We start from the raw sequence: 15,625 nt of genomic DNA, 5'->3' as shown, positions 1-15,625 counted from the left end.
TTTTAAACCGTTGCGTGGGATAGGTCAACATTCTAATCAGACTCCGTTCTTTTTATTCGTTGTTCCCATACGTTGAAAACGTCAACTATCGAAAGAGATAAATTGTAACCAATTGAGCGAAATTAATGGAATTTTCCGTCGCCGCGAAATAAATTATTCCTCGAAAGATGCGTCTTTCGTTATACGCATATATATTTCTATCGCTTCGTTCTGAATTATTTTTATCCTTTCGTATAATATATTTTCCCACTTGCACTCGATTATTTTCTCTTGCACAGTTCTCTCGAGAATTGAACTTTGTGGCGCTTCTATAGAGTAGACGAAACAATCCGTATTGATCGATCGTAAATCAGAATTGTCGGAGACAACACAATAATCGTTATAACCCTAGGGGTTCTCAAACTTTCTCTGTGTAACGCTGCACTCGGTGCACGAATGATATTTTTCAGACAGCGTACAAACCGATGGACGAAACGTAATCGTTTCTTCGATCGAATAGTCGAGTTCAAACGACTCAATGCTCGGTGAATATTTATCGTTGGATATCAGAGAAGAGTATCGTATTTGGTGATAGTTTTTCGTATTTATAGATGTTCCTCTAAGAGAATTTTATCCGTAACGAGTATAAATGCAAAATGTCGGCCAAATGGTGCAACGTGTCTATTGCTTTACTGCTCGAGACTGTCTTACATCGCTATCGCTGTTGGTGGTCCACTTGTCAATCGTCACGTGTCCTGGATTAAGCGCGGAAAATGAATATCAATGCTTCAAGGTCGTAATCGCAGACAGGCGTGATCGAACCATGCCCAGCATGGTAGCGTACAATATCCTTCGATTCGCTAATTAATAAAACTTCCGTCGAAGAGCTCTGTTCTGATTGACTCTAATGATTTTTAATAGCTTCTTCGTGCCATTTTCTTTTCACCGCGGTATACTTCTTATCTTCCAGTTTCTTTACTTATTTTGCTGCACATGTGTCGTTTATACGCACACGTGTTACATATTGCTCGTATGGATGGCAGAGTTGTCAACTATCGGGTTTTTAACAGTTGACCTCGATTTTGACACACGACTTTCAATTTTCTATTAAGAGTACCACTTTCCAGTTTTTAATTCCATTGATCAGAACGGATAAAACTTACTGCAAATGTGTGCAATTGTCCTCGCTTGATTCCAGGGAGGTAGATACATCGATCCACATAGTAATTATTTCCATAACGTTCTATAAAACGCAAAACAATTGATTCGCTAGCTTTTGAGTAAGCGTTGCTTCAAATCGCGATAAACTTGAACTGGTGTTTCAAGAATTGCTTCAAAATCACGTGGACAGCTGTGCACTATTAACGAGGTAGAGACTCGATAATTTTTCAGTCACACTTTCAAATCGCGAATTGATCGAAAGCTTAAAATCCGTAGAACGATTCGAGTGTTTCGTGGTTACGCGAGACGAAGAATCGTACTTTCACGAAGAAGATTATTAAACTCTGATCGAACCCGAGGTACGAAATACGAATAATATTGGAAGATCGAGTACGCGTCGAGCTCGATCTCGGTCGGAAGTTTTTCGTTCGCGCGACTAGGAAAAGAAGCTCGCCGTTGACGTGCCAGTCACGTACGTTTATTATCCGCCTCCCTTGCTTATAACGACGTCGTGTTAATGAGATGCTCGGTTGAGCATAAATTTCGATCGACGACGCCGCGATCGATCGCGACGAAGGCTGAACTTTGTCGTCGCGCGGAAATTTTTCGCCGCGGCGATACGGCGCGCGTGCACTGACGTAAGCCGCGATGATTCAATTTGCACGACGTTCGAAAATCCTTGTTTGTCACGTTACATCGTTACATCGTTGATGCTTTCATCCAATTACCGCACCGAGACGCGACTTACCGACTTTCCCTCTTCGGTTATGTAAATTCACGATGCCACTGTTGGGATTGACCTTGCTTTCGTCGACGAAAAATCTATTTATACACTGACTTTCGACGAGAATACCGATGATCGAATGTCATTAGTTTCGTAGCGTTAGCTCGGGCACATTTCGAGCGCCCGGTTAGACGGAGTACGATTTGTAAGTCGATTCGAAGAAATTGGAAAAATTTCCCTCGAAATGTTAAGCTTTTTCCTCCCACGTTTGTCCAGAATTAGAATTTTTCAATTAGGAAATGGTTTATGGAATATAAATTGCGGTGTGATCATTCATCTTCGACAGAGGTGATCAATTATGCATACCGTAGGGAGAAGAAACTTTCGGTCTTGGTTTAAGAGGAACGTGTGTAGTAACACGAGTAAGCAAAACGTGGACAGTGTTTGAGCAAAATGTCTGGTCCGATACGACACGTAATTCCTTTCAAGATTGATATTCCTTCTTTTTACGATATCTTTGCGACGATAATCCGGATTAGCGTAGCAAAAGACAGCTCCGAAAGACGAAAGACTTGGAACACCTGTAAGTGGAAAGTTGCACGATACGTAGAGGTGAGAGTTAACGAAGCAAAACGTAATAATGCGATGTGCGCTCCGTCTCTCTCTAATAACATCGTTAACGCGATCGGTGTTCCGTCTGCCTTTTCGAATTCCATGCCTTTTAAAATACGACACTCCGAGGGTTTAGCGCGTACAGAAACACCTCGTTAAAAGTCGCGATGTTTCCTTGGATGAAAGTTCCGGAATCCCCCACCACTGTTTCAGTTTTTCGCCACGACTCGCGTAATCAACGTTTCCAAAACCTTTGAGAAGAATTTTTATATTTTCTCGTTACATCATCTGACAATTAGAAATACATTTGCGAAACTTCTCCGATGGAAACGAATCCAAACACGACCTCGTTCGCCCTCGTTGAAAATATTCAATTATTAATTGTTTCGATCACTTTTCAAGAACTCGCAAATACGAATAATTACGAATGGTCCGAATGTGGTGGTACTTTAGGCAATTTTCATCGGAAGGAACTTGCCGGTCGTAACACTATCGTAGAAATATAACAGAAATTATAAATATTTTTATTCCGTAGTAAAAGTCGACGTAACGATATATACGCGGTGTCGTAATACGAAACTCCTGGTTGATTCCAGAAATAACATCGTCGGTATACCCGTTAAAAGTCCCTGAACGTGCTCGATGTTGTAACTCTTATCGAGGAGTTTCCGCAGTTCGATAAGACGATGCACGAACTTGTTCCGGTATGCGTAAAAATAATGTATCGGCTCGGATCGAGATCGACGTAATCGATGTCTTCTGTAGCCCGTTGTTCGAGGTTGAAAAAGCGAAATACATAAATTCGTGGACGAAACTATCTCTGCTCTTCCGTTGGAGAATTCCATAAAGAAGCACAAGCTACCGTGGAAACGTAGGCGATAAATATGGAGGATACGGGCGCAGTTTGTACGGAATGTAGATACTCGAGGTGAGCATTTCTTTAATCGCGCTTGAGGGGTCGATAAATCGGGCCGAATTTACGATCGTGCTTACATTCGATGCACGCTCGTTATTTCCGTCTCAGCACGCGTGTAGTCCGAAACCACCGGATTACGAACCGAGCTACCGAATAGAAGGTAACGTTGTATTATTTCCAGCCGAGAACGAAAGAAAATTATAACCGCTCGCGAAAGCTTTCTTCCGTTTCGTAAATAACCTTTTCCCATATTTTTTCTTCTCTTTTGTCGTTCGACGATACTGAACGCGTGAAAAAATAATCGAACTTTTCTACCGAGATAATAATGCGTTTCTCGTGGATCGATGAGGTTCTGTAAAAGGGAACTTGCTTCGGTCGAAAGGAAATTTTGTAAATTCAAAGAACACGGAAACGAACTTACCATAATAAGTTCACGGAATCGATTCGTTCCGTCGAAAACTTTTCACCAGGGATGCCTCGACGATGCAACCCCGATAATTGCACGGAAATCTCGTTCGTTGCACCGTGTTGACAAGTACAAGGAATTTACCAACGATCCTGTCCAAGGTGGAAAGAACGGATAGCGATTAGAAGATAGTTGAACCGAAGTTCCTTCTTATTCGATCGGTTACCCCGATAATTGCACGAGAACCCCGTAGGTTGCACTTTGTTGACAAGTAGGAGGGATTTCCATTTGCCAATGAGCGGGGGGAGGAGATAGCGAGTGGAAGATGGTTTAACTTTCCTACTTAACGCGTTGGTTACCCCGATAATTGCACGAATCTCGATACTCCGAGGAATTCTCCCAATTTCCTGCAATTATCGGGGTTCTACGCTATTGCCTCGTACGACGATGACTTCGTGGCAGTTATTTTCTCAAATTCGTTCGGATTACCCGACACGAGACCAGAGAAACTCGGACGAGATCCACGTTGAATCGATACGGTTCGAGATCGCGGAACGAGAAAGGTTCACCAACTTCGTTTTCGCGAAACTTGAAACTCGGGGCGTCGGTGTGCGTCGCTCGACATCGCTGGAAGAACGAATTCGAATTTCGAACCCTTTGCACTCGAAGCTTCTCCGCTACCGGAAACTAGCACCTCGATGAAATCTTTGCGCAATCAATGTCAAACGAAACACTTTCGTTTCAACGTTTCGTACGCGTATGTTCACATCTTACGAGAAAGTAGTAATCGAATTTTAATTCAAGGATCGCCTCTCGAGTGGAAAGGGTTAAGGACTCTTCGGGACGAAGAACGAAGGGCACAGACTGCGTACCCTCACGATTAATTCAATCGGGTCAGCGATTGTTTATCGAACCGCGAGTACCGAGCTGCCTTATTGATCGAAAGTCGTACAAACGAGGCGACTAAAAATAAACGATTATCCATCGGAGTCCGGGCGAATCAGTGCCGCGGATAGCGATTCGCGTTAACGAGTTTCGCGGGGAGTAACAGAAGAGGGACGTTACACGCTCGAACGAGACATGGACCGAAAATATTTCCAACGTTGTTCGATCATTCTCGCAACGGAATACTTAAATAACTTCCAACTTACCGTGCGTAGGATTTCAAGGGTTGAAACGTAATTGATCGTTCGTCTTGATTAACCCTCGAGTAGGCGAGTGTCCGATCCACTGGAGTACCTTATCCGCCGTTTGACGCGCGTAGGCTACTTTTCGATCGAAACGAACGAAATCGGTTCGAACCGAAGAAAGAATATTCCCAGAACTGACCAGAGTTCGATACAGACCACGAGCAGAAATTCTCCACAATTATTTATTTACCATCAGAAACACCTCGGTCGACGTTTTATTCGGTCGAGGTTTATTCGGTCGAGGTTTATCCGGTTCGCGCAAATACACCCAATTTTATCGCGCAGCTTGGCTGGTGATTTTCGATCGAAGCGATGATTCATCGATAAGCCTTTCTTTTATTTTCTTCCGCGATATTCGAAATTATCGTCGAGTATTTCTCGAGGCCGTGGTACCGTCGAGATCGACGCTACCGAGGTAAGGTACCGTGCGAATGGTACATCTCGGTAAATATCGAGGAAGTCGAGGTCCTTATCGCGAACTCGGTCCACGTAGGGAATCCCTGACACTGTTCCGTTCGGTCGATACTTTTACGGGCAGTTTTTCGCGCGCTGTAAGCGAGGTGGTGCGGCCCGCGTTTTCGATCCCACGAAGATACCGAAAGCAATCTGCGACGGAGTCACGCCGCCACGTCCGAGCGTTTGGCGCTGCTCCAGTAGCGCATATTCGAAAAATTCCTCCGCATTCTTGGCCCACACCGAGGGAGGGAAACGAGCAAGTGGAAACAGCCGCGGAGAATCGTAATCGCGATCCTCCCTCGTGGCACGTTTCTTCCCCGCTTCGAAACCCCGCGAGCTGACGAGGAACACGTGCCGCCCACCCGCCCGCTCGCCAACCATTCCCTTTTGTTTTCGTAACGTCGTTCCCTTATGACAAAGATACCGTGCCCCGGTAGATCGTATCGGAACATGCCGCGACTAATGCGAATTTTCTTTTACATTTCTGGAACGATGCTCCCGATATTGCACGCACGGGGAACATTTATCCGGAACGAGAACAAGAAACTACCTTTCGTATTTCACCTCTTTTTTATTCGAGGATCGCTGGAACACAGATTTGCTTAGAGTTCAACGAATACAGTTTTGGACGCGTGTATTTATTAATCATCGTAACGATGTTTGTTCGAAACTTCTCTTACCGAAGAGATTTTTAAGTTTCTTTGAAATATTTCTCTTCGAGTTAACAACCTTTCGTATTTTACTTTTTTTCTTTTCTCTCGACCTCTTCGTCGACACTTTCGGGCTTTCCCAGACTATTTTTCCCTTCATTTAAGTAAAATCGTGGACCTTCGAAAAGGTGCCACCCAGTCGATCGAAATATAATACGTTTTCTCACACGTGGTCGCGTGTCGTCCTCCTGGATTGCACCATAGTTTCTTCGCTCAGCGGTATCTTTCGCTTATAGAACGAAATTTTACCCAGCCATAGACGAAACCAGTGCTAACAATTGATTCCGTCTATTCGACCAAACTGACGCGATATTCGTTCCACTTAGGTGTTCCACCTGGCCTTTCTCAGTCTTCCTAAGCAATACGCTACACGAGCGGGTCAATTTGCGCCCGAAAAACCGTTAACCGTTAATAAAACCAAAACGAGCAAAGTTTGAAAAAGTTTAGCAAATTCCGTCGACAAAGTGCAGTTACACGAAATTCTCTCGTAGAGCGAAATATTTTTAAACATTTTTTTACCAAGCGATCGTTAATTCTCGAAGAAGAACTTTTGGGGTGAGTACCGATTGCGACGAAGAAGACACGGATCGAGTTTTAACTTAGACCAAGGTCAACGATTGTTCCCTAGAATACCTGAGATCCGCTTCTAACGAAGTTGGGAGTGCTCCAAGTTCAAGGATAATCGTCCTCGATTTCGTCGAGATTCGATCTTCCTCCGAAACACGGTTCCTCGACCTCCATGGACGATCGACAACGTTGAACGACGATCGGTGTATACAGTCTCGACGACGTTTCGCATCGAATCGGAAAATGTCACCGTGAACACCTACTAACTTGAAGTAACTCGCGGACGAAGAATACCCAAAGATGTCTCGAAACATTGTCGAAGATCTTCCAGTAAGAGTCGCAAAAAAAAGTGAGAATTAAAAGTCTGATCTCCGCGGAGAGAGAGAGAGAAAAACGAGGACAGTTCGGAGGAGGGAGATTTTGTTATAAATCTTCGGATTGAAACGTGGGTGAACACCAGGCGATTCGGTGTCGCGGACGGTGTTCAATGAGAACCGAACAAGATTTGGTGCATACCCAGCGTACGTGAAAAGGTCCTCGGGCACGAGGACGGGGCGCCGAAGAGATCGTCATCGACAACGACGATCACCACGACGGCAATGCTGCGCTCGCCGGCGCGCGTCGTCCTTCAGGACTCTTCCGCCTCGACGTCCTCGACCCTATCGGCCCCGCCGACGCCGGTCCACCACGGCGCCGCCGCCAGCGGCTCGACGGTCTCCTCGCGTCTTTCCCTACTCGACACCTGCCACAGGAAGATCAGGTTCTTCGGCGAGCTTGTCGCGTGAGTCCCTCCTCGTCTAGTTCCATCATCACTAGATCTCTATGTGTATGTATATGCGCCCAGAGTCTCCGCGAACGAAAGAAACCTACTGTCGCCGCGTGAAAGTTTGACCGTTCAAGGCCACCGAGCCAACGTCCCCCCTTCTCCTTTACGGCGTATCGCTTGGCCGAACCGTCGCTTTATTTACACCATCGGCCAACAAGGGAACTTCCTTATCGACCCTGTGATTGCTATCCGGACCAGTTTTACGGAATTTCCGGACGTGAGTCTAGAGGTCGAACCATTGTAACCTATGGAATGTTCGTTTCGAAAACAATTGACATCTGTTCGGTGGAGAGATTTTAAGTTTAAATATTTTTACAAGAAGATGGCGATGGACCGTCAGGAGCAGTGACCGATTTCCTAGCGGAGTAACCGAGCTTCGAATCCTACGACTGCGAATACTTTTTCAACTTTTATTTCGAATATTCAACATATATTTTACGTAATTAAATGTATACACGCGCATGCGCGTGTGTCTTATGTAAACACTCGGTCGGTTTATCTAATATACACGTATAGACACGTACGAGTGCAGAGTATACTTTTAATTACGCGAAGTAAATTATATGTATTTAACGAAGCAACTGAATATTTTAAAATTGTGACACTGGTCTAGAGTCCACGCTTCGTTTATTTACACAGACATGAAATAGAAATTTGTTACTGTCGCGCGTACATTGTCTGACGTGTAACGCCGACTTTGTTAAAGTATTTTATGGGACAGATGTCAATTGTTCACAAGTGCTACGCAGTGGAACGAAATATTCTACGGAATATCGTTATTCGTCCTCTAGATTTACTCTAAAAAATTATTTAAAATCTCGAAAGGATCAACCTCCGTAGTGTACCCTTGCAAATAGCGAAAGTGAAAGTAACGAATCGTCTAGTGACAACATATGGTAACGTTGTCAATGTTGGGATTGTATCGAACGAAATTCATAGCGGAGGGAGTAATCTTGAGCGGCCAAATTCTTCTGTCCGAACACAACTCGGAACAATAGGGAGAGTGCAATTTTTAATTAAAAATGTTCCAGTGGACGAACATTTGAAAATACTATCTTATTCGTTCGTCGAACATCGTCCAATACTTTTGCACCTAGAACGACGAGAAAAATCGATACCTTAAAAACAAAACGATTTTGTGAAAAAAAAGTACAATTTCAGTTTACATATACATCGTCGTTCTTATAAAACGAACGAGGTCATAGACATAGATTTTGTTACGATATCGTCTAACTTTCTTTCGCCATTTTTTTTCCTTTCTTATCTTGAACGGGGGAAAAAAGGTACGATACGATCTATATAACACCTTGCACGTGTAGAAAAGTATATACTGGTGCAAAATAACTTTATTTACATATGTCGTTATCGAGCAACAGAAATAACTCGTATTGCACTCGTATCGATCGGACTTATCCAAGAGATAACGAGTTCGATTGTATCGTACAAATACCGTGCAGAAGATCGTGCAGGGAAGTATTTCCAATTAGACGGTTCACTGGAACCGTTTTTGATAAAAATTGCATTTACTACCCGATAAGTTGAGATTCTTTCGTTTGTGGATGTTTATCTATATGCAAAGTGTAAAATTGTCGATGTTACAGGCTCGTCTCTGAATCTATCAGAGATTCGATCTCCGCGTGATAAACGATTGCAATGCGCATCGTTCGAATGATTTTCAAAAATTTAAGAACACGGTATTAAATTCGTCGTCCAAAATTTCGACACTTTCGAAACGTAATCAAGTTTCGTACAAAAATGTACATTTAACGATATTGTACACTTGAAAATTATCAATTCTTTAAATACTCGATCTCCGATCCGAATAAATCGCGATCGATTATCATAGGAAACATAAAGTTGCTTTTTGCTAAGTAAAACGCAAACTCTTGTACTTTTAGAGACACCCTGTAACTCTTGTTTTGCACTCTTTACAGAGGGTTGGCCGAGAACGGTATACTCCAAAACGGGGTAATCGATTAAAACGTACAAAAGTAATTATCATTCGTAGAAGCTTTCTTCTTCATCAATGATCGTGCACTCATCGAGCGATGAATATTAGTGTCCGATCAATACCCAAGATTCTCCGATAAAAAAAAAAGATTAACCTTCTCCCGAAGAAAAATTATTTTGTCGCTTGGACGAATTTTTCTACGGAGAATAACCCCGTTTTTTATCGAACAATGATTTCAAGGCCAATCCTGTTACATCTGTCTGTGTATGGCCGGCTGAAAATGGTTAATTATGTTTTTGCATGATATATAATAGTTATCTGATCACGCACCAAGGAACGAGGTGTTTTTCGTTGTTTAGCGCTTCGCTGGTCGGTCTTAGGTGTCTTTTTGTTTCCGTTTGAAGGAAATCGCGCGAATGATAGACCGTTTTCGAGACAGAGCCCGCCTCGGGACACTTCTCGGGACACGTTCTCGATCTTTAGTCGATGAAAATCGAGGAGAATCGGCGCAACGCTCGGAGGATCGATCGAATGTACATTGCCAGATAGAACGGAACCGACCGACGGTTTTGAAGGAATTGCTGGGGAAACGAATTGATAGAAAAAGGATCGTATTCGTTCGCGGAATTGGATATCGAGGTGTACGGTTTAAATTCGGAGAAGTTGGTGGACGTCCTCTGTTGGACGTACAGTATCGTTCCTGCGTTCGGAGTCGCGCGTTGTTTCCTACTCGTATGACAAAAACTTCAAAATCGAATGAAAAATTAACGATTCTTCGATGCAACAATTTTCCAATATTGCAACTGTATTCAATGCGAATTTGTCGAAGAACGATAAACTTAAATAGAGGTTGAGAAATAGTTAAAGTACACGAATTTCCGCAAGTTCTTAGTTTTTTCGAGAAATCTTGCTACGAGTATTAATAAACGCAGGATGAAACGAAATATCGATACGCAATTGATATTAACAGTGACCCCGAAACGTCTGGACAGTACTGCATGTGCGACGTTAAACATTGAAAATGTTTTTCCAGAAGCGTGTAAGAAGTGCATTGAGCGCAAAAATATCATTTCGCCGTTCTGGATTGCACGAAACACGTGTCTGCGCATTTATCGTGCGCGTTAAGTTTCTCCCAAAGACGTGCAACTGTATTGGTTAAACGATATTCATTCCTGGTTACGTTCGACGATCGAAACGATCGCTGCAATAGTTTTTCAGAGCGACACGAATCCAAGATTTTAGATGCATGTACGTATCTGTGCCAGTAGCTCGTCAAGAACGGTACATTTTTTGAAAAACGTCAAGTCGTAAAATGGTCGAGTAAGTAAGAGGGCAGTCCTGGTATTTTGCGACGAAAATTCGGTTTTATTATTTTTGCTTCTGCGAAAGAATAATTGGATCGTAATGAAAATCGATACACGCGTAACTCGTGTAACGTAGCCGATATTAGCAATTTTTTCAAGATAACATTCACGGCTTGAATCTTGGAGAAAGTGGAAAAATAAAAGATCGTTTTCTTCGTCTAAATTTACCAGACTGGCTCCTCTTTAAATCGATCGGTAGGCTGTAACGCTCGAGAGGGAGGTAAAATATTCGAGCAGATAACGAATATAACCAACGTACAGTGATTTATGACTTTTTTATTCGTCCGATGTAAAAAGAATTCCATTCTAAAAAATTCAAATTCTGATCTTTATCCGAACGAGTAACGAATAAAAGGTTGTTTATCTTTTATTCGTTGCACGAAATTCTTCATCCGGACAATGATTTCTGTGACACGCTATAAATTGATCCGATCGTATTAAATGCTATCGACGTACACGTATCGCGTTCACAAAGCGGTTACGGACATGGCGGTAAACGGGGACGATGCGGAACCCCGTGAGATCTCTTTTTTCGATTATCCTCGACGTATCGTAATTTATCGCCCGTTCCTTTCTTTTAACGTTATTCGACGGTTGAACTAATCGATCGATAAGCGAAGAGGAATAATCTCGGAACAAACAGCAGGTTCGAGAACCGACATTCATTTTTAACGAATAGACCAACGTAGATGTTAGCAATTATCCGAAGACTTGTCTCTAGCGCTGTCTGGATATGTTTGGCAATTTAGTTTGTAATTTTCTGGCAAAAACTGGCAAAACGTAGAAGGAACGAAAGAAGGAAGGTGCATTGGAGTCATTCGACCGGAGTGAAATTAATTGGAAAGGCGAACGATGACGAGAATTCGTAGGAAAGAACGAGTCGGGCCAGTTTTCTCCAAACAAGTGCAGCTTCTTTCCAGTGGCATGAGCTTCATAGAGGAAAGTCCTTCGGATGCATTGACAAGCGTAGACGTGGCTGAATTTTGTGGCTCTCGTTGTGTTGCATGCGATTAGCGTTTCACGACTGGCAGGAAGCTGATCAGGCAGCTCTACACAATTATACATCAAGCTCCATCTACAAGATAAAAGAAACTCGAATCATTCGACACGCTCGATTTTCAAAGCGTACATACGTGTAACAATATTTTTACCATCGTCCGTGGCTCCCACCGTGCAAATCTTCTTCATTTCTTGTTACTCCCTCGACAAACAGAACGAACACTTTAGTGTACGAGAGCAGCAAGGTAGGATCAGTCACAGTCCTTTCAGAACATATCGATACATATCACGTTACACGTAGACCGACCAATTTTTTTGCAAGGTGTCCCCAAGGTAAGGAAATCGTAACAATTGTAATATCGATCGATCGAAGGGATTTTACCGTTGAAGTAAAAAATCTACTCGGAGAATAGAACGATGGAATCTCTGTGCTCCGTCTCTGCAGAGACACCCAACGGATAGCGATAATAAAAGAATCAATTACCTCGAGTAGTTTTCGATATTATAAATGAACAGTTTTCGAGCACTGTACGTTTCGTTCGATCGCAAAAAGTATGCCCTGTCGATAACAATGGAACGTCCAATCGGTCAGGTGAAGCAATTTCATTTCGTACGAACGAACCCGGCGTTGAACGTGAAAAAGTGACTCCCATCGGTCCGGCAAGGAGTCGTTCCAGATATGCCCGAATAAAGGAACTTTAATCGATTAACCACTGTCGGGGAAGAAGCCTCATTTGTCCTTAGGAACGCGGAAGGTGGAACGGAAACAGGGAAATGTCCATCGAAGACTTGGTGATAGATTAAAAGCGAATTGAACGGGGCTAGGAAGCGTTCGAGACCGTTCGTTCGTTCGTCCGTTCGTACAAATCCGATAATTCGTTAATCTGATTAGCAGACCCGTGCCAGTCGATTAAAGACGAAATGTTCTGTACGCGACACGATTAGTACAGTGACTGTTCACGAGGTACAATTACCACACGGAACACGGATCATCCAGGCATTGACTAACCGGGGAACTGCTAGCTTTGCGTCAATTTACGCGTTAACTTAAACCGAATCCAATATCGGTGTAAAAGCAAAGACTGTTGCTTCTCGACGATGGCTACGGATCTTTGATATTGTCTCTGACGCGTGTGATCTTTCGAGAGGAGATCGAAAGATGTTCTTTCGTGGGAACGGATGGTTTTAAATTATCATCAGAAAATTCGATGCTTCCGGGTAACACTGTTAGCTGGTACGATTGAAGAATTCTTGAAAAATTAACAAAATCGAATACCTTCTATCGAGTTGCTCGAATACTATTATAATTGACGAAAGTGTCGCGTAAGTGTGCAATTTCGTTTAATTTGCTCTTCATTGGAGAATATAGAGGAAAAGTTTGAAAGAAAACCAAAAAAAATTGGAATAGGTAATATCTTTGTTCATCGTAATTATCGTCGTCTGTCAGCAATCAAAAATAATACGCCCTTTAACGAAAGAATATCTTTGAAGTTTTCGTAACCATCGGTGGAACTCGGTCAAGTTTGTTATCGATTAATAAATATTTTACATCATCGATATAATTATATCTAACGTCTAACGCTTCTCCCCTTCGTTGGTTAAGTTAACGATAACGTATCTTGTACTTCCTATCGGCAATTTAGCAATCGTAAACTTTCTCGTGATTTCTCTTCGCTCACCTTGTCAGCCACAGCCTCGCCCTGTCCGATCTTAAGATTCCTATTCTACTCTTGTTCCACTCCCCTTCTTACTCTTACTCCCACTCTTCGTTAGATATCATATGACCGCCATCGAGTGTCCAATCACGTTCGTTAAACTGACGCAACTCAACTGTTCGCGAAATATCTTGTAATTAACAGTACCGTTTATCGTCGTTGTTGAATATTCGAGAATGTAGTTTAAGGTACGAAAATAGAAATCTGACAAAGTAGTTTATTACAAAAAATGACCCGGTTCCGCCTTGCACCCTAGCAACCTTTAAAAAATAATGCACAAGGCGTTGGTAATATTCGTTTTCATAATTATGGTGATTAAAATATCATGCCTGTTGATTGATAAATATTTTCATTAGCGGATCTCTGAAATAAGTCTCGTGAAATAATATCTAAAAAGTTTATCACGAATAGGAGAAACGGATGTAATACGTAGAAATAATTTAACGAAATAAATTCTTAGCAAAAACGTCGTTTATCAGGGCGCAGCAGTTAATTGGACGTCAAATGTGCAACATACACGGTAATAGCGGTGCAATCTCATTGCAATGCTACAAACCGCGAATATTAATTAAAATATAAATGCTTTTTTTTTTTTTTTTGGAAAAAGGGAACGACTTTGCCGCATCGTTGATAAAAAAAAAAAAGCTGCCGTGTGTCGTAATTAAAAGTCTGGTGCACACTTCCCGTACTCCATTACCGACAATTTAATTTTAAGGTTTACGTTGAAAATGAATCTTATCGAGGTTGAGGAAGATTTTTCTAACGCGAAGTCGAAATCGGTGGACATTCGTTAACTTGATAATTTATCGAACTTCTCTGGAAATAATTTCGTCGAACCATCCATCGTTACGCGAAACGCTCCGAAAACCGTCAGTAGTTCGTTTCAGTTTGAATCCAAGTTGTAACGCGGCTTCCATTTTAGTTAAACTTTGATTAAGGGTATGTCGGATCATGGATCGGAGAACATTACTTCAACTTAGTTTCGCTGTAGCTTAATTAACCCGTTCGGACCACACGTTACTCTTCAATGATCAAACGTGTATTTTATTATTTGACATAATCTCGAAAACCTTGCTACCGTTCTCGCTACGAGCGATTCGTGTTTAACTACCTGTTAGAAAATTACATTTAAACTTTGTCTTAACGTACCGTTAAATTTGAAAAGAAGAATTTAAGTCTTGGAAGAATTTACGTTGAATTAAGTTAGGTTAGGTCAGACTCTAGTTACGTTCAATTGGATACGAATAACGTTATATTCGATTACATTTGGATAGTTCCGAGATAAGGTATATCAACTCCGAGTTCAAATTGGGTTAAGTTTTCTTCAAATATCTCGATTCGGTCGTATTTAATTCTCAAGTTAGCTCATGTTCCCTCGTGCTCGAGTCAGTCTCGAGCACGTCGAATTAGACTTTTACGTTTCGAATGAAATACAGTTACGTTTAAGAGAAACTCTCTTCGTCTTGGGTGGAAGGAATCAGTTCAGGTTCGAGCCAGGTTCGCTTCGACTCGAGTCAGGGTTAAGATTCGGTTAAATTCTACCAATTTCGAGTAGGTTCGAGTCGAGGTTGCATCAGCCCTCAATTATATCTGGCCAGATTCGAGTCGGATTTCGGTTAATTACACCTCGGTTGAACTTGAGTTTAATTTCGCGCGAGGTAAATTAGGTCTGCGCAGACAGCGAGTTTCGTTTTCCGAGGAACGTGATACAGTTCGCGAAACGCCACAATTTCAGAGGCTGCTAGATGGAAACTTGCTAATTACAAGACACCCGAGCGGACAGGCGGAGAGGCGATGTACTTGTGTCCGCCTCTTCTGCTGAAGTGCACCGAAACATTTCGGAACAAGCTCGCTTCGGGCCTCGCGATTACCGGAAACCGCTGCACAGCTTCGCTTTCCTCCTCTCTAGTTAGAGTTTGGTCCACTTACGAGCCCGTAAGTGTTTTTTCCGACGATTGCGACTATTTATTCGACGTCCTTATTTCGGAATTGAAACCGACCACTCCTGGCTACGAACTCTCCCGATTTCATTCTTCGCTTTTCTTTCTT

General features: G+C 42.5%; 2 protein-coding genes across 11 annotated transcripts in view; one reads left to right on the top strand and one right to left on the bottom strand.

Annotated features, from left to right (window-relative positions):
* The window catches only part of Mob2 (MOB kinase activator 2), a 72,654-nt gene that overhangs the window by 46,550 nt on the left and 10,479 nt on the right, over positions 1–15,625 (top strand). Inside the window, exons 1-2 of one of the 10 annotated variants that reach the window (XM_076323436.1) lie at positions 6,371–6,709; positions 6,783–7,502. The exons of 7 other annotated variants lie outside the window; for them this stretch is intronic. In XM_076323436.1, the coding sequence (XP_076179551.1) occupies positions 7,321–7,502 (182 nt within the window). In that variant the 5' untranslated portion in view covers positions 6,371–6,709; positions 6,783–7,320. Of the gene's footprint in view, positions 1–6,370; positions 6,710–6,757; positions 7,503–15,625 lie in introns of those variants that run through there. 2 more of the 10 variants (XM_076323437.1, XM_076323439.1) reach the window with 2 other exon arrangements.
* Positions 11,367–13,560, bottom strand: LOC143152792 (uncharacterized). Its single transcript, XM_076323286.1, has 3 exons — positions 13,541–13,560; positions 12,014–12,063; positions 11,367–11,937 (listed from the first exon to the last, which is right to left on the bottom strand). The coding sequence occupies exon 3, from the start codon at positions 11,925–11,927 to the stop codon at positions 11,580–11,582; it is 348 nt and encodes a 115-aa protein (XP_076179401.1). The 5' UTR covers positions 11,928–11,937; positions 12,014–12,063; positions 13,541–13,560; the 3' UTR covers positions 11,367–11,579.

The sequence above is a fragment of the Ptiloglossa arizonensis genome, chromosome 11 (genome assembly GCF_051014685.1).
Source record: "Ptiloglossa arizonensis isolate GNS036 chromosome 11, iyPtiAriz1_principal, whole genome shotgun sequence".
Lineage (NCBI taxonomy): Eukaryota > Metazoa > Arthropoda > Insecta > Hymenoptera > Colletidae > Ptiloglossa > Ptiloglossa arizonensis.
The sequence above is the reverse complement of the archived record's forward strand: the minus strand, read 5'-3'. Positions and strand labels throughout refer to the sequence as shown.

What these genes read in the sequence shown, in the direction of transcription:
- LOC143152792 (XM_076323286.1), bottom strand. Translation starts at nt 11,927, where the DNA reads ATGTATAATTGTGTAGAGCTGCCTGATCAGCTTCCTGCCAGTCGTGAA.